Genomic DNA, 24,666 nt, shown 5'->3' on the forward strand with positions numbered 1-24,666 from the left:
ACTATCTGAAGGTTATGAAGGTTATACATGAAATATGTATTCAATATGAAATATTCAAGAATATGTTACAGGTATGACAAAATGTCTGAATGTATGTAAAATACTGTACCACAATTAAGGCAGCCAGTTGAAAATTTTAAATAGCATTTAATTACCACACAGCAATTGTTAAAGGTACAATAGGTGAACATCTAATTACCAGAGAGTACGCAGATGACATCTGAAATGAGAATTACTGATAATTAATATATAATAAATGATTAATTAATTAATATTTAATAATTAAGTAATCAAAATGTTACGGATCTGATCATGCAGGTATTTAATGGTCAAATTTATAATTTTGTTAACATATTAAAATATCTAAAACTATATATAGAGGAAAAAAATGCCCTGCTTCATGTCTTATGAATACCGCAACCAACCAATGTCTTTCTCAACACCCCGGGGAGTATACAGCCGGATCTGACAATTCGACACTAACATCTTACACATGACAGTACTGATTTACTTGCTCTGCATGGCCTATACTCATTTACAGCAGAGTTGACTGAAACACAAGGGAGTAAAGTATCTTGTTTAAAGATGTTGTACAGTGTTCGTGGCGGGAATTGAGTTTAAGCGACCCTTTGGTCATTTAGCACCACTAGACCACGGTGTCTCTGATAATCTTATAAAGAATAGGTTTTTTTTTGTTGATATTGAAAAAAAAAAAAAAAAAAAAACTATTCTTTATAAGATTACAACAGAGACACCGTGGTCTTGTGGTATACTAAATTACCAAAGATTTTGTTTTAGTTGTTGTTGATATTGGGGGCCGAGTGGTTAAGGTGTCCCGATACTTTATCACTAGCCCTCCACTGTCCTCTGGGTTGCGAGTTCGAAACCTACGTGGGGCAATTGCCAGGTACTGAACGTAGGTCGGTGGTTTTTCTCCGGGTACTCCGGCTTTCCTCCACCTTCAAAACATGGCACGTCCTTAAATCACCCTGGCTGTTTATAGGACGTTAAACAAAAACAAACCATTGTTGATATTGTAGAGAAAACTGGTGTAGGGTATCACCAGCCTTCTCTAGAAGACAAACGAATACTCCCGTATCCTAAAACACGATATTGTAGTGGCAAGTACTCCCGTTTAGTGGCTGCACGTTCACATTGCGGGGTTCAGGATCAAAGGGACCTCTCTCTGACACCCTGCTGGATTAAATACTAGCTCACATGTGGAATGAGTTCCAATCAAGAGAGATAACTCCCCCAACTTTCACTACAATATCACAGTCTGTTTGATAAACTTGAATGCAGATTTTAGGTGCGGGCCATATTACAGCTCAATCAGAATTAAGAGCTTACATATATAGGACAATCGTAACATGCGGTTATAAAGATCCCTACCCAGGGTGGTTTGAGTTTTTTGTAGAAAGCTGCAGAGATCACAGATTATACTGTGCCTCGTGCATTAATTGTGTCCTTTGGCAGGAACTGATTTCTATTTAATTTTGATGAATCCCTAATTAACTCAAATATCAACACATATAGTAGGTAGCTATACATCACTTCATTACCTGACATATTTAATAAGAATAAATTGCTGTGTGTATGTTTATTATCTCCAAGTTCCTAACGGGAATTTCTGTGGTTTTCCAAGATGGCGGACATTGAGAATTGACGATCTTTTTTCTGTAAAAAAAAACTTGAAAACGTCTTTACCTGTATAATTTGCGCACCCCCAACTTAAAACTTTATATCAGTACAAAAAACTGCGCAAATTACACGAGTTTTTACGGTAACCCGATTTTTCTGAATTTCGTTTGTCAGCCTCCCATATATGTAACTAAGGTCGTTCACCAGCTACTGCAAGGAGATACTGGATTGGAATGAACTGCCTGTTTATGGGGTGATAAAACATTATAAACAAACAAACATGCAAACATATTCTAAGTCAGACTGGATTTATGCTAAGTTGCTCTGAGCACGATGATAGGTTTTATTACTAAGTTTGCTTTGAGCACATTGCCAGGAGAGGTTGTGAGCTATCTTTATCGATATTTGAAAGGACATAAGGGGCCTTATATCAGGGTATGGATGGTCTTTAAACTTTTTTGTTGTCAAATCTGAGATATATCCTTTGCCTTGTTATTTGCATCAAACAGGAAGCAGACACCATCTATAATCTGTAAATGGTATATATAATTTTACTGCCATTTAAGTGCAATGCTATACGCTGTGCACTTTCTGCACATTCAGACATATTAAGGATTGCATGATGTAAACTTGCGATTCACCATTTGAAAGATGTAGATGTGGCATGTGGTATTTATCAAAGAATCTCTAGACTACCATAATCATCTGCAACTTATAGTTTGCAATATACCTCATATAGGATTTGTCACTGAAGTATAAAATCGTCTGCAGAGAAATCTCTGGATTTTACTAAGAAATGTCACACACACACATAAAAAAAAATTCGTACAAGTACAGTAGATGCTGATTCTAAAATTGACTAGAAAAACAGGAAATGAATTTCTGAAGCTGGCAAATATCCAAAGCAATCATTTTACTGTGAATCCCTTCTTTCATTTATCATTTACAGTTGTGTGACAACTGTCCCCTGTTTTTTTTCTCCGAGACAGTCACCATGCAGATTTATCGTGGATACATATTAAGAACAGCAATATAAGAGAGTTTTCTTGGTTGTCTGCCAGACAAGGCATTCTGTCTACTGCAGGTCCGGTTCTTCTAATGAAAAGTGGCAACAATTGTCTGCTTTGTATTACTATTATCAAACAAGAATCACCTCCATTACAATAGGTTTCTTTGCTTGTTTTTACTTTATCTGTTGTGTGTCTGTATCACTAAATATGTATACTCTGTTAATTGAATTCCCAAGATAATGTTTCTGATGTGTTTGTATAAAATATTTTTTCTGTCAAAATGATATGCAATATATTTGTAGTAAGTTGATAATGAAGACTTGTCTTAATCCATAAACATATGTAATTAAGATACCATGTTTTGGACCTAATACAGAGCATTTACAAAACACAAACAGGTAAATAGATGTTTTTATCAGAAACACTGTTGGGAAAAACATGTTTTTAATCAATATAGAGTGTCTAGGTCGCATCTTCGCAATATCATTTTACATGCATTTACCATGGCCACTGATATACAGGTTATTATAGACCCTTATAGACAGGTTATTGTTGACCCTTATAGACAGGGTATTATAACCCTTATAGACAGGTTATAGACCCTTAAAGACAGGTTATTATGATCCTTATACACAGGTAATTACAGACCCTTATAGACAGGTTATTATAATCCTTATACACAGGTAATTATAGACCCTTATAGACAGGGTATTATAGACCCTTATAGACAGGTTATTACAGACCCTTATAGACAGGGTATTATAGACCCTTATAGACAGGGTATTATAGACCCTTATAGACAGGTTATTATAGACCCTTATACACAGGTTATTATAGACCCTTATTGACAGGTTATTACAGACCCTTATCGACAGGTTATTATAGACCCTTATAGACAGGTTATTATAGACAGGTTATTATAGACCCTTATAGACAGGTTATTATAGACTCTTTAGACAGGTTATTACATACCTTTATAGACAGGTTATTATAGACTCTTATAGACAGGTTATTACCGACCCTTATATACAGGTTATTATAGACCCTTATAGACAGGTTATTATAGACCCTTACATACAGGTTATTATAGACCCTTATATACAGGTTATTATAGACAGGTTAGTATAGACCCTTATATACAGGTTATTATAGACCCTTATACACAGGTAATTATAGACCCTTATAGACAGGGTATTATAGACCCTTATAGACAGGTTATTACAGACCCTTATAGACAGGGTAGTGTAACCCTTATAGACAGGGTATTATAGACCCTTATAGACAGGTTATTATAGACCCTTATACACAGGTTATTATAGACCCTTATTGACAGGTTATTACAGACCCTTATCGACAGGTTATTATAGACAGGTTATTATAGACAGGTTATTATAGACCCTTATATACAGGTTATTATAGACAGGTTATTATAGACCCTTATAGACAGGTTATTAAAGACCCTTATAGACAGGTTATTATAGACTCTTTAGACAGGTTATTACATACCTTTATATACAGGTTATTATAGACCCTTATAGACAGGTTATTATAGACTCTTTAGACAGGTTATTACATACCTTTATATACAGGTTATTATAGACCCTTATAGACAGGTTATTACCGATCCCTTATAGACCGGTTATTATAGACCCTTATAGACATGTTATTATTGACCCTTATAGACAGGTGATTATATACCCTTATATACAGGTTATTATAGACCCTTATAGACAGGTTATTACTGACCCTTATAGACAGGTTATTATAGACCCTTATATACAGGTTATTATAGACCCTTATAGACAGGTTACTACATACCCTTATAGACAGGTTATTATAGAACCTTATAGACAGGTTCTTATAGGCAGGTTATTATTGACCCTTATATACAGGTTATTACCGACCCTTATAGACAGGTTATTATAGACCCTTATACACATGTTAATATATATTGTACCCTTATAGACTACAGATAATGTCCATGTATGGTGTGGGGAAGATGTTTCTGTATGGTCTCTATATGACATCCTTGTATGATGTCCCTGTGAGATGTCTGTGTGGTGTCCCTGTGGAATGTCTCTATGATGTATCTGCATAATGTCCCTGAATGGTCTCACTGTATAATGTCCCTGTGAGATGGCTGTACGATGTCTCTGTATGATGTCTGTATGATGTCTGTATGATGTCACTGTATGATGTCCCTGTGGAATGTCTGTGTGGTGTCCCTGTGGAATGTCTCTATGATGTATCTGCATGATGTCTCTGAATGGTCTCACTGTATAATGTCCCTGTGAGATGTCTGTATGATGTCTGTATGGTGTCTCTGTACGATGTCTCTGTATGATGTCTGTATGATGTATGTATAGTGTCTCTGTAAGATGTCTCTGTATGATGTCTCTGTGAGATGTCTGTATGGTGTCTCTGTAAGATGTCTCTGTATGATGTCTGTATGATGTATGTATGGTGTCTCTGTATGATGTCCCTGTATGATGTCTGTATGATGTATGTATAGTGTCTCTGTAAGATGTCTCTGTATGATGTCTCTGTATGGTGTCTCTGTATGGTGTCTCTGTATGATGTCTCTGTATGGTGTCTCTGTATGGTGTCTCTGTACGATGTATGTATGATGTCTCTGTATGATGTCTGTATGATGTCCCTGTGGGATGTCTCTGTATGGTGTCTCTGTATGGTGTCTCTGTATGATGTCTCTGTATGATGTCTCTGTATGGTGTCTCTGTATGATGTCTGTATGATGTATGTATGGTGTCTCTGTACGATGTCTCTGTATGGTGTCTCTGCATGATGTCCCTGGATAATGTCTTAATGATGTCTCTGTATGATGTCTGTATGATGTATGTATGGTGTCTCTGTACGATGTCTCTGTATGATGTCTCTATATAATGTTTCTGTATAATGTCCCTATGAGATGTCTGAATGGTGTCTCAGATATTATGTCTCTTTGCCTTGTGTATGAAGTCTATATATTCTGTCTCTTAATGATGTCTCTGTATGTTCAGGTTATTTGAGAAACACAAACAACTGGAAGAGAGCCAGCAGAAAGGTGCAGCACTAGAGGAACGGATCGAAGAACTAAACCAACGACTTGTGATGGTAGACAGTATGCTTACTGATAAAACATCAGAAATTGTCAGGTAAGTCGGTCCTCCATGAGAGTTGCCAGGTAGGACTTTTCTTCTCTCTGCAACACAAAATGCATTTACCTCTGAATCATGAACATGTATGATTACTAATTAAATGGTGCAGGACTCCTTAAATATTATTTTACTCATTTTTGGTCAACATCCCTCAATTTTAAACAAGTAAATATAAATACACTTGCTTAAATGTTTGGTTTCCTGTATTCTGTGTATTTGTGAATCCACTTACAGATTTGCATACTGTTGGAGCCGACACCATTTTCTAGTCAATTGTAACGTAATTTACATCGGTACTTAAATTCACTGACACACAGTCGCTCTGATAGGCAAAATTGTACTTTCATCAAATGTTGATTTCCCAACTGAACTCGTGATGGAAGTTAAAGGTAGATAGAAACGGAAGATGTCGTAAAATATATCCATTATTACATGTAGCTGTAGCAGATCGTTGTCATTTAAAACAGTCGTATCTTTGTTATGTTGTGAACCATACCATGTATCATTAGCTGTACAGCAAACCAGAGCTCAAAGTGGATATTTTTACTGAGTGGCCTATTTGGCTACCAAGTCATAGAATGTAGGTGCCAATTGGAAAAGTTAGTCGCCCGGCCAAGTTGTCTTAACTTTAAAAAAAAAAATCTATTTATCATTTAGTACAGTATAACATCTCTGTAACTTTTTTGGTTGTGAACATCATTTAGCCTTGACTGGAACCTTTGAAAGACAAATCAAATCGTAAATTTACACAATTATTTAGTGGCCATGCAGGCGCCTTATAGGTCAATAAATGGTCGCCAATGGTGAATTTAAGGCACCATGGCCACTAAAATAGGTGCCACTTTGAGCCCTGAAATCCATCTTAGGTTCTGTACCAAACCAAATTCCATCTTATATATTTGTTTGATTTATAGACTAGAAGAAGAACTCAATGAGGAACTTGAGAAGAGTGCGCAGATGCAAGCACGATTTGAGGGTGATATAGAGGATCTCCGGGTAAGTTTTCTTCCCTAATAGGCGATAATTTGCCTGACAGACAGATGTCAGAACATGATCTGGGCAGGTTTGTGTTTTCAAATAAGAAGACAGAGTTGGAAGAAGATTTTTATAAAGTTTAGCAAAGTGTTGCAAAAGGTTATTGATTTTTTAGCAAATTAGGGAAAAAGCATGAATTGCTCATAAAAAATCAATATATTAAACAGTACTCGTGTGGAATGAGACAAATCAGAGATGGTTGTTCTAAAGCTAAATGGTCTCTGATGACAGGTGGTCTCTGTTGACAGGTGATCTCTGATGACAGGTGATCTCTGATGACAGGTGATCTCTGATGACAGGTGGTCTCTGTTGACAGGTGATCTCTGATGACAGGTGATCTCTGATGACAGGTGGTCTCTGTTGACAGGTGGTCTCTGTTGACAGGTGATCTCTGTTGACAGGTGATCTCTGTTGACAGGTGGTCTCTGTTGACAGGTGGTCTCTGTTGACAGGTGGTCTCTAATGACAGGTGGTCTCTGTTGAAAGGTGATCTCTAATGATAAGAGGTCATGATCTCTTTTGATACCTGGTTTTGATGACAGGTGATCTCTTATGAGAGATATTGTCTCTCATGACAAATTTTCTCTCTTGCGACAAAAATAATTGTCTTTCTTTAGAGAAAGCTTTTGTGACAAACCGACTCATGTGACTCTTCTAATAAAAATTTGTGAAGTGGTCAAAAGCTTGACGATAAAAGTTATAACAAATGTTCTGATTCATAAGAGATAGTTTAACAATAGTAAGTCTAAGATAAGTTTCTCATATACATGTACAGCAATGATACAGCAATAATATAAATCTATATCAGACCAAATTTCTTGTCTTTTATCCAGTGAAATTACTAAGAATTTTTTTTGCCATACAATTTTATAAGCTAAGTTATGAACCTGCATATTTATGTATTGGCTCTCTGAGCTTATTTCAAGATAAATACTTAAATAAAGTTTCTCTTGTTAATCAATTTAATTTAAGATTGGTCTTTTAATTTAAGAAGAACCATGAAAATTAAAACATATATCTGCCATTTACGGTGTCCAATGATGGTAGAAGTATAGTAAGATATGACAAAATTGTGTCAATATAGGAGTTCTAGCTGACCCCTGTGAACTTTGTCCCACTTTTCTCCTCAAAATAGGAAATCTTCGGAATTCCTAAGAATTCCCAGTTCATGCAATATGGGAAAGAACGGGATAAACCGAGACAGGAAACAAACTAATAAATCTGAGAAAATCCTTCTTTTATCATTATCAGACATGATTCCTTAATCCTCTCATCCGACAAGATGATCATCACATAAATCTCCCGGTATGTTTTTGTTGATTTTTCTGTCATAATTCTATCCAACATGGGTTAGACTATAAAACGTCACAACGGATAGACGGAAAATGTTATGTCCTTTTGTGTCGCAATAATTAAAGTCATATTTCAGAATGGCTGCAGGCAGTCAAGATTTTCATATGGTCTGACACGAAATTTATGCCTTTTTATATCACAAAAATCATATGTGGTTGCTTAAAAATTTCAATCATCTTGCAATTGATTGGTTGAAAAAAGCTTTTAATATGATCATATTTAACTGGCAAAAAGCTGACAGCTTTGTTAATTAACACTGAAATTTGTCAGCACTTGATTGGATTCATAAAGCTTAATTGTGAGATTTTGATCAAGCTTCACACTCACTCATAAAAGACAATAAATTCTTGGCAGCCTGAGTTTCAAAGATGTATTTTCAAGGTCAAGGTCTAAGTTTTTTGTTTTTTTTGCCAGTGCTTACCTCAGACTCTTTTTTTTTCTTTAAATCTAAATCAAACTTTCATGCTCTTCAGGACATCTATTATTGTAAAACTGTCGGGGTTGAATCTCAAAGGAATTTGTATTTATGTATAATATTGTTATTTTTAATCTATATTTTTAGTTGATTAAACTCAAAAAACGAAAAGATTCTTCTTTCAAAAATATCATGAAATGGACAGCATGATGACGTTTGAACGATCGACTTACACAAATATCACATGATAAAAAATCTTTTGAAGCCACAAAATGTATCTGTTCTAATTCGATATAATATTCACTGAAATATAATCATTTTTCAATCACACATGTATTGAAGATTCAGTTGAAATTACCGATATTTCAAGTGCATGGAGATTTTCTAAGACTCCATATAAGAAAGTTACAGATCGCTTTCTGTCCTCATTGATTGTGTCAGATTAAAGCTTGAAGAAGATCAGGGAGGTTGTAATCAAGAATCCATTGTTATCGGTATGACAATAGAACAATCGCTACATATTATCAAACAATTCTGTCGCACTTGTTCGTGATTATCGCCATTCAGAATATTGAAATGGACATCTGATACGATTGATCAGTTATATTCTTTCGTCGTCCGTATCTATTTTCCTGAAAACAGAATGCTAACAATGTTTGTAACTTTGAACGGTTTCCACAGCTGTAAAACTCATTTGAATGAACAAATTGATGGTTTGATAGATTGATGATTTTAACGCAAAACTTCAATAGGGATTTGGATTTTCAGATTTTCCTATTATATTTTTGAATTTCTAGAAAAATTCATTATCAGATCATGGATATGTTAACAGATGTACTTGTAACATTTATTGATTGGTTTTGGAGGTTATAGGTTTGTTCTCAACCAGTTTTACAGAAAAGTGATAAAAATTTGACTTTATATGATAAATAATAAAGATATTTTATAAACTGCTCCATCACAGCAACAAAGCTCTCTCAAAGTGGTTAACAAATTATTATCCATGACAAGTGGCGTTTAGCAACCAGTCATTGTCCGTCTCAACACCCTGGGGAACATACTACTGTCGGAGCTGCCATTTTGGTACAAACGGCTAATTATATAATACAAACAACATTTCTTGCACTGCCCTACCACACTCATTTACACAATGGAGTAAAGTATCAAATGAAAGTATCTTTATTTTTTTTATTATACACAGCATGGAGTGGGTGGGGGGTTAGAAATATTTTTATTCCCCAGCATTAGATATATAAATATATACATGTATTACACTTAATTTTTTTTTTTTCAACACTTATTATTATATATGGGACTTTATGAAATTGTTTTGTTAACAAACATGCATTGTGACGTCAAGTTATTTGTGACGTAATCAAGTTGTCCTTTCAAAAATAAACGTTCCTGAAGAGCAGCATTTAAAAGCTGTGAAAGCACTAGAAAGTTTGTCGTTAAGTTGTTTGTCGTTAAGATATAATGGTAGGTATATACTGTGGAAAAATACAACAAACATTTGCTTCATGCAGGTGCTGTCATTTTGAATATTTACTTATTTGTTTTCTAATTAATTAGAATAGGCCTTTAACTGATTAATTGTCAACGAGGGGATCGTTTTCACAACACAACAATATTTTTCGTTGTTTATCTACAAAACTGGTGTAGCTCTTCCATGTCTATATGTGATTGTTTGTACTTTACTTGTGTCTTGATAAAGGGGCAGATATTTACTTGTCTGTATATACTGTTGTTATTGCTACTCGACCAATTATATATAATGGTATATATATATAATTATCAATTGATTTGATTTGCCAGGCTGCATTCATTAATAATCATGTAATGGGGGTTCTGGGTTCAAATCTTGTCTGGCTCACCAATATTTAATTTCCCCATCTTTGACCAATTGATGATACTATATATCTTCAAGTTTAAGATTTATTATTATATAGGTCTGTTGGAAGAATCTCGTTCTGCATCAATTAATCAATACATCCTAGTCCTATAGTCCTATCTGGTTAAAATTTCTATCTTTCAAGATTAATAAAAGATTTAGTAATAGATACCAATAATTAACGAAACCAATAAAAAATTTTTTTTTTTTTTTTTTTATATATATATTATTTTACATTTGTAAAACTACTGTAAATACTTTAAAAAGCATCTGTATATGTAAATGTTCTCATGTAGGTGGCTTTCTCTGATACTGCGGTCAGTGTATTTTTTTTTTTGTCGATTATCTACTGGACAATGTGACTTTAACAGATGAAGTTATAGTCAGCTATAGCGACCCCAGAGACTTTTAAACACTCTTTCAACTGTACATAAAGCAGATGAGATGTGAAGTATTTGCCGTAGGGCATCCTTCAACGTGCCATCAAATGTATACTATATATGTATCCCCGGAGATAGACACAAACCATTAACATTGCCTTCAATTGTACCTCTTAATTTACTCCTGATCCTTCAACTACCACTTAGCTTAATTCTTAATCGGTACCAGCCTCCGACTCTTTACACTCCCTGACAATTCACGACTGTGTAGGGAATTCTAAAAATAATTTAATTAATCATAAAGGATTCTTGAATGTCTTTTTTCTGTGATAATTGGTTTTCTGGTTTTCAGGTTTTCAGACATAGATATAATACAATTGTAACATGCATATATATGTAAATATATCAAAATAAATTAGAACATCTAGTAAACTTATGCATTAGAATTTCATTCTTGAATCTTGGTAATGCATATACATGTATATAATTCATCATATATACAGTATTAAATTTGTACAATTATGGACCTTTGGTGTACGTGGTTCATATAACACCATATTAACCGAATCTTAGGTCCTTAAATTTTGTATTAGATATGAAACTTCTAATTTGCAAAAGGCTGGAAATGCATAACCTTAATCTTGATACCAGGAAATTAAATTTTGCACAGGCGATATAATTGTGACATCACAATGATTATGACCTCAAAAACATAATATTGACTCAGTATTTTTTTTTAAAAGCATATCTATATATATACATATATAGTTCAGTTTGATGAAGACATTGTGTATAGGTTGAATACTGCAAATCATGATCACTTAGATTTCATGAATACATTATTTTACGAACTTACTTGCCTCTTCATAAGTGATCTCCCAAACACTGATCTAGAAATGACATTAAATTCGTGATTGGTGAACTAATCTAGAATCAGAGACTCTGCGAGACTTTTATTTCAGTAGTTGATGGCTTTAATTGACTGTCATCCAAAGATGTTATTTAATAATCGTGAGGGATTGGAATACATAATTGACTCTAGATTTCCTTGCATATTAACACGAAAATAAATCCAATGTGAAATATGTCACTCGGATTTACAGTCATTTGAACATAAAAGATGAACAAGGCAAATAAAGCTGATTATTGCTTAAAGTTTTCAAGCAGCGTATTAATGGCTATCTTCCAGCGGTTACCATTCGTGTCTTGGTAACAATATTATAACGTAATACAATCTAGGATATTAAAGGGCAGATAATCATTGATTATTCTGCGTCATAATGTTGTTACGATTAGGTTTTAAAGGTAAACTTCTGGAGACTGACAATATACAAGCCTTAAAAATTTTAGTGATAATCAAATTTATTTTCTGTTTGATCTTTTATGTATATATACATATATGTTATATATATAAATATATATACATGTAGCACTAATTAAGAAATCAACACAGCATTCTGTAATTGCTAACACTTTCAGGTCTTACAGACCATCTTCAGGTGATTGCATTACATAAGTTAAATTTTACAAAAAAGATTTTCTTTGTAAAGAAAATTTTGTTTGTAAAATTATTCAAACCATTATTGAATGGCTATTAAGCACATAATGATAACTAATTATGGTATGATATCTGTAACTGTTGACAATACAGTTACCTCCCCTGCAGTTATTATCCATTTCGACGTAATACTGTATTATGACGTCATATTTCCTTGTAAATAAACAAATCGCCTGAAGATGGCCGCTGAAAGAACCTGAAAATGTTTAGCGATCACAGAATGGAGCATGTTGATTTCTTTATTAGTCCCCTACCGGTGAAACCAAGGGGACTAAAACATAGGTTTCCTCCTCGTCTTCATTCACATAAATATATATACGTATATAAACACATATACCTTATATATTCATCATTCAACATAAAATTGAATTGATACTCTTTTGAAAGAAATTTGATCAAACTTTCATTTAAATTAAAGCAAAAATTATCAGCATCATCCTTTCGCAGTTCAATTAATTTCCTCTCAGTACTATCTTGACGTGTAAGATATCGGGGAAAATTAATTATATTCTCAGATGTACTTTTAATGAATTGAAAAGTAAAAAAAAAGAAACTTTAGCACGGAATCATCAACTTCCTCTTGTCAGTGAAATGTCGGCTAGACCAGAAGCATTTTGACAGCTGCATATTGTAGGGCAAAAGATTATTCCACTCTCGAGTGCATATTTATATAGAAGCATATTCCATGATTAAGTTTCCATATCACTGCTGTCAGTAGTACAGGGTGTTCCTGATGTTGTCGGGTCTCATCAAAACTTCAACTGGCACGTACGTCCCCCTCAAAACCCCATCTCCCCCCCCCCCCCCCCCCCCCCTCCAGAAATAGATGTCATTCACAAGATGAATTTTATATTGTTGGATTTAATTTCTTGTCTGCCTGTCAGTATATGTTGAATAGACAGTAGACGTATGGGTATGTACTTTTCCTGTCAATCATGTTGTAATTTATATGACTTGAAGTAAAATATTCATTTTCATTCTGTCGAGGTTTAGTCTGGGAAATGTCCGATTATATTTGTTTGTCGGTACAAATGTGATCTAATAGTTTTAAAAATTGATTCTCCATCATTCACACTTGCTTACAGTACATCACATATTCTCGTATCTAAATTAGAGTACTTTGTGTATAATGCTAGAATGTCGCTTACTTGTAATATACAGAGTTTTGGCCCTTTGTTCACTTTTCAAAGTATATTTCAAGTGTTATATATCAATGATCATTTGAAATTATCTAGTTTTGTATGTTAGCAGTTTTTGGTGGGTTTTTTTTATCGTATTTATTTATTCATTTTTTTTTTTTTTTTTTGAGATTGCAGTGTTAAAATCAAGTATAATTTGCCCCAACATTTGTAGAGTTAATGCCCTTTATTCATTGTGTATCTGTGCCACATCTTCTCTGGAAGTACAGGATTTTTTGTTGATTTAATGTGTATATATAACAAGCATTTTCATTGGCTCAAAAATTTACATTATCAATCAATCAATCAAAAAATTAAAAATTTAAAACAACTTTTGATTCGCTGATGCAACAGGTTAGTGATTTCCAAGAGAAAAGGTTTCATCAATAAAAGTAGATTTCCATAGGGATTGTGTACAGCAGTTTAAATTATAAGAATTAACTTGAAACATTTTTTTAATTTATGGAGATATAACACAAAAAACTGGAGTATGCATGTACTCTTTAAATAAACCATGAGGTGGATATGATGATTGTACACTCTGGTTTTCTAATTAATCCTTAATTATACTAAAAATTCCTGAGTATATTACTCAACATCATACATAAATGCAACACACACTGTATAATGACAATTAATGTGACTCATCAATATTTTATGAATACTGATTCAATAAGGTAAACAAGTATTAATTAAAGGCCTTAAAAATTTTCAAATGTAAAGTGATTTCCAATATCAAAAAGACCATTCATACAAATTGAATAGCTTAAATTCTTATTTCAGCTGTTTCTAGAAAATATGTTTATTGAATAACCAATTGATTTAATGAAAAATAAGTTTAATGAATATCAACAGTTAAATGGAAAATAATGGTTTAATGGAAAGCAACTGTTTAATGGAAAACAATGGTTTAATGGAAAACAACGATTTAATGGAAAACAACGATTTAATGGAAAACATCGGTTTAAGGAAAAACAACAGTTTAATGGAACACAATCGTTTAATTGAAAACAATAATAGAAGACAATAGTTTAATAGTAAGTAACAGAAAACATTGTTTTAAGGGGAAAAAAGGTTTTATGAAAAGCATGCAGTCATTATTCAACTCATTTTTACCAAAAAATGTAAAAATTGGATGTTGGATGGAATTAAATTTAAATGTATATTTTCAGTGTTCTTTTGATTTATGAAATTTTATATTTAGACAATTTCTATGAGTTTAGATTTTTACCCGACATTGAACTTTTATCATTAGAAATATTGGGTTGTGCATGGTGACGAAGTACGTTGACCTCTTACCATTATAGTACACTAGTTAGGTCGCTCAGCTTATGACTGACGGGTTATCTAGAACTCTAGCAAAACCTAATTACCCTCTTGTGTCAACATTATGTCACAATATCAAAAACTCCAGTATCAATCTGACATCCACATCTCAGAAATAGATTAATTAGTTTACGGTGTAGAGAGTTGCCCTATAATTACTTTATGTTAGCATGGCTGATCTAAATACAATGAGGATGATGACAAGACACTCTCAGTATAACACGATAGTGTTCCTCTTCAGTTTATTGGCCTAGCTATCAAATAACTAGTTTACGATGATGACATCAAGTTAAAATGTTAGTGAACTTGATATATTAGAAATGGGAGATGGGTACGGCCATGATTGAGTGATTGAATCAAAAGTACACTGTACACTGCGAGATTATAATCTTAATGGCTAGTTTTTATAATATTATTAGTAGAGAGAATTATTTTTTTTTTTTTAATGGATAATTTCATTTCAATAGTAATATTCTTATAATCTCTGCAATTTAAAATTTCAAAGATGCTAATGCAGCATTGCAAAAGTCTAAAGGTCTTATAGAAATTAAGACTGATATTATGTATTTGTTGTTCTTTTTTTTTTTCATTTTTGTTTTTTTTTTTTTTCTGTGACACATATAAGCTTGTAATGTGTACCAGTATGCAAGTGTATGTAATGCTATATTATCTAGGGACTTAATTTACCTGTCCTGACAAGAAAACAGAAAAAAAATCCTATTTTTCATATTCTTTATTTCTTTATTAGTGCATGTGTCTTTGAATGAATAAAATAAGAGTCAAGTCAACCATATACATATATCAGATAGTCAGACAAAGTTAATTTGGAATTTTTTTTATGTATGGCATATTTCGAAATTTTGCAGTGCTTTTTAATAATTATCAAAAAAATAAGCTTTTCAAAATCATTTTTTTCTCTACAGCAGATCAACATGAAAGAGACTTGAATAAAAGTTTGTGATAATTAAGGATATTATCTCTCACACAGAAAGATTACATCTGGGTATAATATATACACACAATTAATATCAATTACCCTAATGAGCACCGCATGTGCAATTCTTGCTTAATGATAATTGAATATCTGTGTTGTTTTGTGTAGCAGATTGTCACGGTTATATATCTGATATATACAATACAGAGTGTCTGTAATTTCAGGAATCTCTAGAGGAAGCTCACGGAGAAATAGAGTACCTGTCTCGATACAAAAAAGGCTACGATGATCTGTACAACGGTGAGTGGGTCAGGGGAAGTAACTCTTACTGATCAAGAAATTACTAGACTTATATATTGAGTTGTTCAATGTTAAAATTATTGAATAACATTTTTTTCATACTTTATAGCATTTCTTGACCAACCTGAAATGGACGAGTTACCCAAAAAGAATCATCGGCCCGTTATATCTACAAGAAGGGTGAGATTTGGAAAATTTATGGATTTTGAGAACAAAACTAAAGGTTGAAGTAACTAATAATTTTTTATTCTGCTGAAAGAATATTCTACCAAATTAATTTATGAACCAATTTTCCTCCATATATGTATACCCATTATGTATACTGTATTTAAGTCTTGTAGATTTCTTGACAATACCTAATAATCTATACAATGAATGACAGTTTTTTTTTTTGCATATACAAATTAATAATATACACTGAATTTTAATCATTTGGATTCCCTTGCAATATCTTTATACCATCTATTCAATGGTCATCTGTCAGATTTTTGCAACTAGTCATTTATTTAGGTTTTCAGTGTTACTAAGAACCTATATACTAATTAAGATACTCCTGAACTTGTAGGCTAACCTGATGACTAACATTGAGGCTGCCCAGCGACTGGAGGAACAGATCATGAGTGTGATGAACACAGCTGTGGAAGGTAAGGTCAAGGTCAAGTTCAAAGTCAAGGTCATCTAGAGAGATGTTAAGAACATCTAATTAGTCATGGTCATCTATAGAATGTATGGACACATAAAAAGTCAAGGTCATCTGTTGAAGGTAAGGATATATACAAGGTCAAAGTCAAGGTCATCTGGAGATTAAGTAAGAGCATCTAATTAGTCACGGTCATCTATAGAAAGTATGTACACATAAAAGGTCAAGGTCATCTGTGGAAGGTAAAGATATGTACAAGGTCAAGGTCATCTGGAGATATAATAAGAACATCTGATTAGTCAAGGTCATTTATGGAAAGTAAGGACAAACACAAGGTAAAGGTCATAGGTGGAAGGAAAGGAAGGGTATACACCAGGTCAAGGTCATATATGGAAAAAAAGGACATCTACAAGGTCAAGGTCATGTATGCAAAGTGAGGACATATACAAAGTCAAGATCATTTTATGGAAGGTAAGAATGTCTGCAAGGTTTAGGTCAAGGTTGTCTGTGGAAAGTAAGGACATATACAAGGTCAAGGTTATCTGTGGATGGTAAAGGCATTTGCAAAGTCAAGGTCTTCTGTGGAATGTAAGGACATATACAAGGTTAAGTTTATCCGTGAAAGGACATCTGTTAGCTTTATAAGGTCAATGTCATATTTTGGACAGCTACCTGAGGTATATTGTATGAAAAATTATTGTATCAAAAAACCAGCTGAGAAAATTTGATAAGTAAGATCAGGTTCAAGGTTGAACATTTCAGCTTTTATGATACACTTTGTTTGACAGCGTGTTACTTATGTTTTAATTTGAATAAATTATCCATGGTTTGACAGAGTTTGACAAATTCCTGGAGGAACATAAGGAAGAATTACAGAAGATTGAGATTCGGGACGATCTGACGAATGCCGAGTTTGAGGTCCAAGAAATGGACATTGAACAGGCTGACCAGGAGGTAGTGTCTATTTATAGTATTTATATGTCATCCATTTGTTACTCATAATTATTCAAGGTCAATTTCACACTCTCACATTTAATTATGGTAGACATTCATGAAAGTTTATTGAATTTTCCATTTATTTTGTAAATTTTATGTGTATGACATTTTATAGAAGGGTGTATATTTTGTTGTTGCTGATTTATATGCATTAATTTGTGAGGAAAATTACCGCATTTATTTTATTTGATGACATGATAGCTAGAGGCCATGCAGGAGAGGTTCAGAAATACAGTAGGAGATATCAGCAATGAACTTCAGCTCCTCAAACAACATGGCACAATGTTGATGGAGCAGCTACAGACCCTGGAGCAGAACAAACCCACGCTCGCGTGAGTCAATATCGTAGACATTGTTGCTCCTCTCTTGACTCATGATAGCTCATGAGAGTCAGTAGCTGATAATACATTATCTAGCTGTTACATGTTGTAAAGTTAAAACAAACAAACATTTGAGTACAAATTAGGACAATTTTATACTAACATATATGGAAGATATATAATAGGTACAGAGAAGGTATGAAGAATCCAGCAATGGAAAGTTCAGCGTCATGTTTCAATAATTATAACCATGCTATTTAAAACCCCCTGTGATATGAAATAATGCCATTTCACCATATTATAAGTTGTTTATTTAAATCATCCATATCATGAAAAAGGTCTTTTGTTTCATGCTTGATATACCTGATCTTGAATAATTAAGCTTAGGTTTTTTACTTGTGTAATATATATATATATTTGTAAATAATATTTTGCAGAAAAAGAAACAGAGAAAGATCCAAGTTCTCTGATACAAACGTCCAGCCTGGTTTGGGGAAATCAGGTCAGTAATCATCATAGTAAGGTCAAGGTCATTTCATAATCATTAATAGGTCAAGGTCATTTCATGATCATTGATAGGTCAAGGTTATTTCATGATCACTGGTAGGTTAATTTCAATTCATGATCATTGATAGATGAATGTCATTTCATTATCATTAATACAGTAGCTAAGTCAAGGTCATTTCATGATCATTGATATGTCAAGGTCGTTTCAAAACCATGATAATGTAGGATCATCAGGGTAAATCTAAGTTGATGAACTTTGTTTAAAAAAACATGGTAAAAGAAAAGTTCTGCCTAGTTTTATCAAATCTAATTTTTTACTAAGGTAATTGAAATTTAACAATACATTTTTCATCTTATTTAGACTCCATTTTGTCTGTTGGTCTCCATGACACCGAGGGCGACGAGGAGGGAGATGCAGATCCGTTTATCCCCCAGGAGCGAGTGTTTGCTAAGTATGCAGCCATGCTCTACACCTCCAGTAACATGGGAAAGTCCTTCGATGAGTTCAAGGATGCCAAGTTCTGTCCCAGCTGTGGAGAGAAGGTAATTAGATATAAAATAACATACAAGTAAGTCACATGATAGGAACTTGTCACTGACATCTGACAGAGTGATTTTAACTAACTGGGAGGAAGTACATGGAGAGCTGTTGCAACACTGTGTCATTGGTTTTCGTCTGTGTCCATGGCAATCTAATTACAATTAGATGTTCAATATCCACTCCATAAACTCTGTATGAAGTATGGAGTTTACAGAGTGGATAATCTCCCTCTCATCCAAGCATCCCCATGTGATGGATGAGAGCGATTCTCTGTAATGAAAGCCTGAAGGCTGGACGGTTACATTAGCACTTGTCACTCAACAAGTAATAAAACACCGAGACATCGTCTCCGTAATGTGTTCTCAACACACACTGAGCATGTGAATGATAAAAAAACATGGAGAGACATGTTGCAGTGCCTTTTATAGGGTGACCTGTGGGTACAGGGGTCATGCACGTGTATTTGTTTGGTCTTTTAAGGTCAAATCTTGCGCACCTTGTTGAGTGACAAGTGCTAATGTAACCGGACTGCTGGAGGGCTGAATGGAAGAGAATGCATGAACATCTGATTTTAATTAGAATGTGTCTGTAGCCTCAGCATTGTGTTCTGTTTAGGTTAAAGTTTTTATAAAACAATGTTGTGTCAACACTGATGAGGATAAAGGTTAGGTAACTCACAATTGATTGTTGCAAGACCTTCCCATCTGTACAAGTGATATATTTGCTAACCTTGACTGTGAACTTTGACCTACTTTTTGAAACTTTTACCTTTGCCACAATATGTTAACCATGTAGAAAATGGCTTTTGCAGTTGACGTGTGCATACCCTGTGACAAGGCCAGTTCATCGGTACATTTATAGACCTGCTGACCTTGACCACAACCTTTGACATACTTTTTAAGGAACGAATTCCAAATTTCAACCCACACGGCGAGCTGTGGTTGTCTTCTGATAACTCCTTTTTGGATTTTAAGATTTCATTGATTTCATCCAATTTTGAGTTTCTGCCCTATCCTTAACATATTCAAAATCTTAGCCTCCCTTAAAATCACTGACAAACCCTCAAGAGGGCAAAATCAGTTGTATGATGAAGTTTAAGTTTAACATTTTTTTGGTGCTACTGATATCTGACTCAATTTATATTGAAATGTGCTTATACCCCATATGTTTTTTGTACAGCTCATCTACTCCTCTATATTTTTCAGTATTATTACACAACTAACATTTGTTACAGTTTCAATTATATAATGTAGGTATTTATGTATAATTAAAGTTGTCATACATTTTATTTAGTTTAAAGGGCATAATTAAACCTATAATGTTTTTAGTTTGATCTTCACGTATGTCCCTGATATTACAATTTGAAAGTTAATAAAGAAGATCTTTGATATTTCGTTTAACAATCATTAACATTCATAGTAATCTTGTTTGAAGGTCATATGGGTCTATCTATTTAAGTCTGAAGGTCATATACATTAATGATATTTTAATTTAGAAGTTAATAGATAAAAGTCATGAATATGACTGATTGTCTTACACTGTTTAAGTGACAAAGCTTGTTATTGTAACATCTTATATAATTGGTCTGTTTCTTCTCCCTGTAGACTGTGATTTGTCCACACAAATTGCCCGGTGTCGACAAAGTGATAATTCTACCTCACAACACATCTCACATCAAGATTACGCGACCGAAGGTCCGCATCAACAAGGAACTCATAGAGTAAGTTTATTCTGGTTTTGATTTGTTAACGTGGTAACATTACATTTAAACATTTTGATTCTTTTTCATTTAAAAGAATCAAAGAAAAAAGAAAACATTCGCAATAAAGATAAATACATGTATTTCTGCTAACTATCAGCTGCATTTGTGCATTAGGTTCTTAAATTTCACTGCTTTCAATACATAAACAACAAAATTAATTTTACTTTAACATATGTTTACTTTTATTGTATAGACTTAAAACTTAATTTTAAACACTAGCTATCATATTATTTTTAATTTTTTAATTCTTTTATCAATTTTTTTTTTTTTTTTTTTTTCAATATGTCATGATTTGATAATTTTTTTTCATTACCTGCACTCTGGTGTTGTATAGAAAATAGAAAAGTATATTATATGACTATTGGCATATATTGGCTTCCTTGTAGGTGAACAGATATTCCTTTTTTTTTTTCTTCAATCTTTGAGTAATGAATATTTCATTGGTAACACTTCTGAATATTTTCAGTATTTCATCTTTAGAATTTTCCAAATTGAGTTTCTCCTGTACGGGACGTACATTGTAATACATTAAAGAAATTATCTTTTTTTTGAGTTATTTATCAGATTTAATCAGATACAGAATGCCCTGCCTTTTGTAACATTAAGAAAGAAAAACTGCATGTGCATTTTTTATGTCAGTGAGATGATGAAACCGCGTAGTCCAGAACTGTCGTTTGACATGCCATCGACCGCCATGTCCTACAGTCGTCCCCGTATGGACAGTAGCGTGATGACCATTCAGACTCCGGCCACCTCAAGGGAGAGTCCAAGTCTAGTGGGCAGTGAGGCTCATATGGTAAGTACTGTTGTGTGACCGGTCATCACATTGTTTATATACCTGTATACATAAATTGATTGTAAAGATTTCTGAATGAAACTCTCAAAGGGGAATGTGATTGCAACATCTTAAAGAATTTGGTTCCTACATTTTTTTTCTCAAACTTTGTTCTCCATAGTAATTTTTTTTTTTGTATTTTTCCTTGATTGTCTTTGTTATGACTACCATAAAATTCCTCACCTACAAATTGGGTCACAAAGAGGTTTTATTTTTGGTGGTTTTTTTTGGTGTTTTTTTTCATTTCATTCTATCATCATCAATAGTGAAAAAAAAAATCTCAAAAATATGTATTTTCAGGTGATTTCATCTCAGATTTGATATAGTACAATGTATATATGTTTATATATGATGTTTATCCAATAGGACGGTTTTACAGGCAGACCAGTAAGTAATACAGAGTTTGTGGAGCTTGTTTTATTTAATATATATGAGCTATAAATGCTACAAGTTGACCTGCGTACTGATGCTGACTAAAATCTTGATCATTACATGTATTCATACTCCACCAGACAGGTATATAGTGCTGAGTGATACTTACCATTGATTCTATTTATATATTAACCTTCTACAGGACGCTGACATGTTTTTAATTGTGTGTGTTTGGTAGAAAATTCAGCTATCAGTTATTTGATTTAGACCTCTCTGCTGCTCATACTTTTAATGCCAGTTCATCCAAAAGCAAACCACCCAGTCTTTTCAAATAACATTTGAAGTGTCATGAAATAAAAAAAAATCAACATTTTTAAGCTGCTACAAAGATGTAGATATGATAGGAATTTTGAATACATTGCAGTGACTGGCCATCCCTAAAAAAAATAAAAATAATAATATTTTATTTGTCATTGAATTTAAATTTCATCGTTTCAAGCAGCTAAATCTGGTAGATTTACTATCATTGAAGTTAATATAAACGTCTGTTCATCTAGAATGTGTTTTTTTTCCAGACCATTGGGTCTTATTTGCCAAATATTAAGATAAAATTTGATAGATTACTTTCAATGTATGACTAGACATTGTGTAATGTACCGCTTGAATTCTCTGTACCCGAAAGGTCAAGGTCATTCATGAAGCTAAAGGGTCAAAGGGCAAATTCAAGTGTCCAGACTCTGCATAATAACCAATTGAACTTGATCCGCAGATGGGATTGATGCGTGTTCCTAATTTCAAGCTTTATTAAATTTTATGATAGACCTTGTATTGGCAAATTGATAAGCCGGCTATTTCTGTCAGATTAATTGGAAAATTCATATCGTGTAAAATCAGGAAAAAAAATTCCAAATGGGAAGTGTTGACATTTGCAAATTGAAAACTCTTCAGAAATGGGGCTAGATATTCCATTGATAAGCATTGTACTGTTTATCACTAGGCAGTATATATAATAAAATAAAATAATTATATATTTATACATGTTCAGCTAATGAATTATATTCATGTTCATGAAGTCAAGGTCACATCAAGGGGTCAAAGGTCATATCATTATAGCACTTTTTTTACATGTCTGTAAAATAAGATAAAAGTTATGTATACCAGAAATGTCAAGGTCACATACGGTATGAATAAAGAATGGAATTGCTGAACAAAATTGTGATGGTGTATGATTTTATAAGATATAACTTCCCAAGAGGAATGGTTTTGCGAGGCAGCAGTAATGGTTGCTACATTATATATGGACAAGAACAATCATTTTGGCTAAGATTGAAACCTGTGAGGGGTCTTACTGTGGGAGGAAATCCATGTGGTCAGGCAGATGACCCTTGACCTTTTTACGCCCGATTGAGGAATCATATCCTGGCCGTCGAGGTGAAATGTGTTACCACTTTGCCACCCGACCATCCGTCATTGTATACTTACTAATCATGCTACGTATTCTAGACTGATCTCCATTATATATATATATTTTTATATATTTGGCTTATATTTGAATTCCAACATCAGTATGATAATGAATTTTCGTTGTTACAATTGTATCTGCAGCACTGGAATTGTGAAAAACCTGTCCAGTAGTTTGTGTCAGTCGTTATAAGAAAACATCAATGTTGCAATACTATGATTATGTATCTAGATTGTTTGGATTAAAATGTGCAATTCGGGTAGACAATTTTTGACATGTGTATAAAAAAAACAAATAATGTTACACTTAGTATTAGTTATTACAAAATAAAACTTACATCTGAAAATTCCAAACTCCCTTTTTGATTCTGTTGCTTATAGTTAGTCACTGTGAAATGTATTCTCTATTTCTTATCATATGTACATTTGTAAATTTCATATCTGTCCTCAGCAACATACAATGCACAGACTATTTGATGACTACAAGGATAGGACCCATTTGGAGAGAAGCATTCCCCGACCACTCTCTCTGGTAAATATACTTATACACACATACATATACTTACATGTACATGTATATAGTTTTTTACATTGCTATGGAAACAGAGACTAAATATACTAGGATAATCCCAGAGGTGAAATATTCTATCAAGTAAGAGAAACATTCTCTCTTCTCCAAAAATTCCCTCTTTTTATGCATGGATATATAATTTCTCAAGTATGACTAGAAAGTCTTATTATTAAACAAATTGTTTAAAAGATAAATCTCTGGTCTCTCATGATCTGTAGTCTCTTTAGAGGGATGGTCTCCCATGATATGGAGTCTCTTTAGACGGGTGGTCTCTCAGCCAAGATTGTAAGTCTCTCTGGGAGAAGGGTCTCATATGATTTGTTGTCTCTTTAGAAAGGTGGTCTCTCATGATATGTAGTCTCTTCAGAAGGAGGGTCTCTCATGATTTGTAATCTCTCTGGGACGGTGGTTTATCATGATAATGTAGTCTCTTTAGAAGGGTGCATGGTGACAGGAGTTAAAATAGCGCTGTTTTCATAAGAGAG

The 24,666-nt window shown here is 33.5% G+C and overlaps 1 protein-coding gene across 3 annotated transcripts in view; it reads left to right on the forward strand.

Moving 5' to 3' along the window:
- The window catches only part of LOC117339522, a 34,680-nt gene that overhangs the window by 2,299 nt on the left and 7,715 nt on the right, over positions 1–24,666 (forward strand). For 2 of the 3 annotated variants that reach the window (XM_033901171.1, XM_033901172.1), the window contains exons 4-16: positions 5,669–5,803; positions 6,721–6,802; positions 16,101–16,176; positions 16,286–16,356; positions 16,742–16,820; positions 17,652–17,770; positions 18,014–18,144; positions 18,570–18,634; positions 19,001–19,182; positions 20,785–20,900; positions 21,582–21,738; positions 22,144–22,164; positions 24,062–24,142. In XM_033901171.1, coding sequence (XP_033757062.1) covers positions 5,669–5,803; positions 6,721–6,802; positions 16,101–16,176; positions 16,286–16,356; positions 16,742–16,820; positions 17,652–17,770; positions 18,014–18,144; positions 18,570–18,634; positions 19,001–19,182; positions 20,785–20,900; positions 21,582–21,738; positions 22,144–22,164; positions 24,062–24,142 — 1,315 coding nt within the window. The remainder of the gene's footprint in view (positions 1–5,668; positions 5,804–6,720; positions 6,803–16,100; positions 16,177–16,285; positions 16,357–16,741; positions 16,821–17,651; positions 17,771–18,013; positions 18,145–18,569; positions 18,635–19,000; positions 19,183–20,784; positions 20,901–21,581; positions 21,739–22,143; positions 22,165–24,061; positions 24,143–24,666) is intronic. The other variant, XM_033901174.1, reaches the window with a different exon arrangement.

The sequence above is a fragment of the Pecten maximus genome, chromosome 12, assembly GCF_902652985.1.
Source record: "Pecten maximus chromosome 12, xPecMax1.1, whole genome shotgun sequence".
NCBI classification, from domain to species: domain Eukaryota; kingdom Metazoa; phylum Mollusca; class Bivalvia; order Pectinida; family Pectinidae; genus Pecten; species Pecten maximus.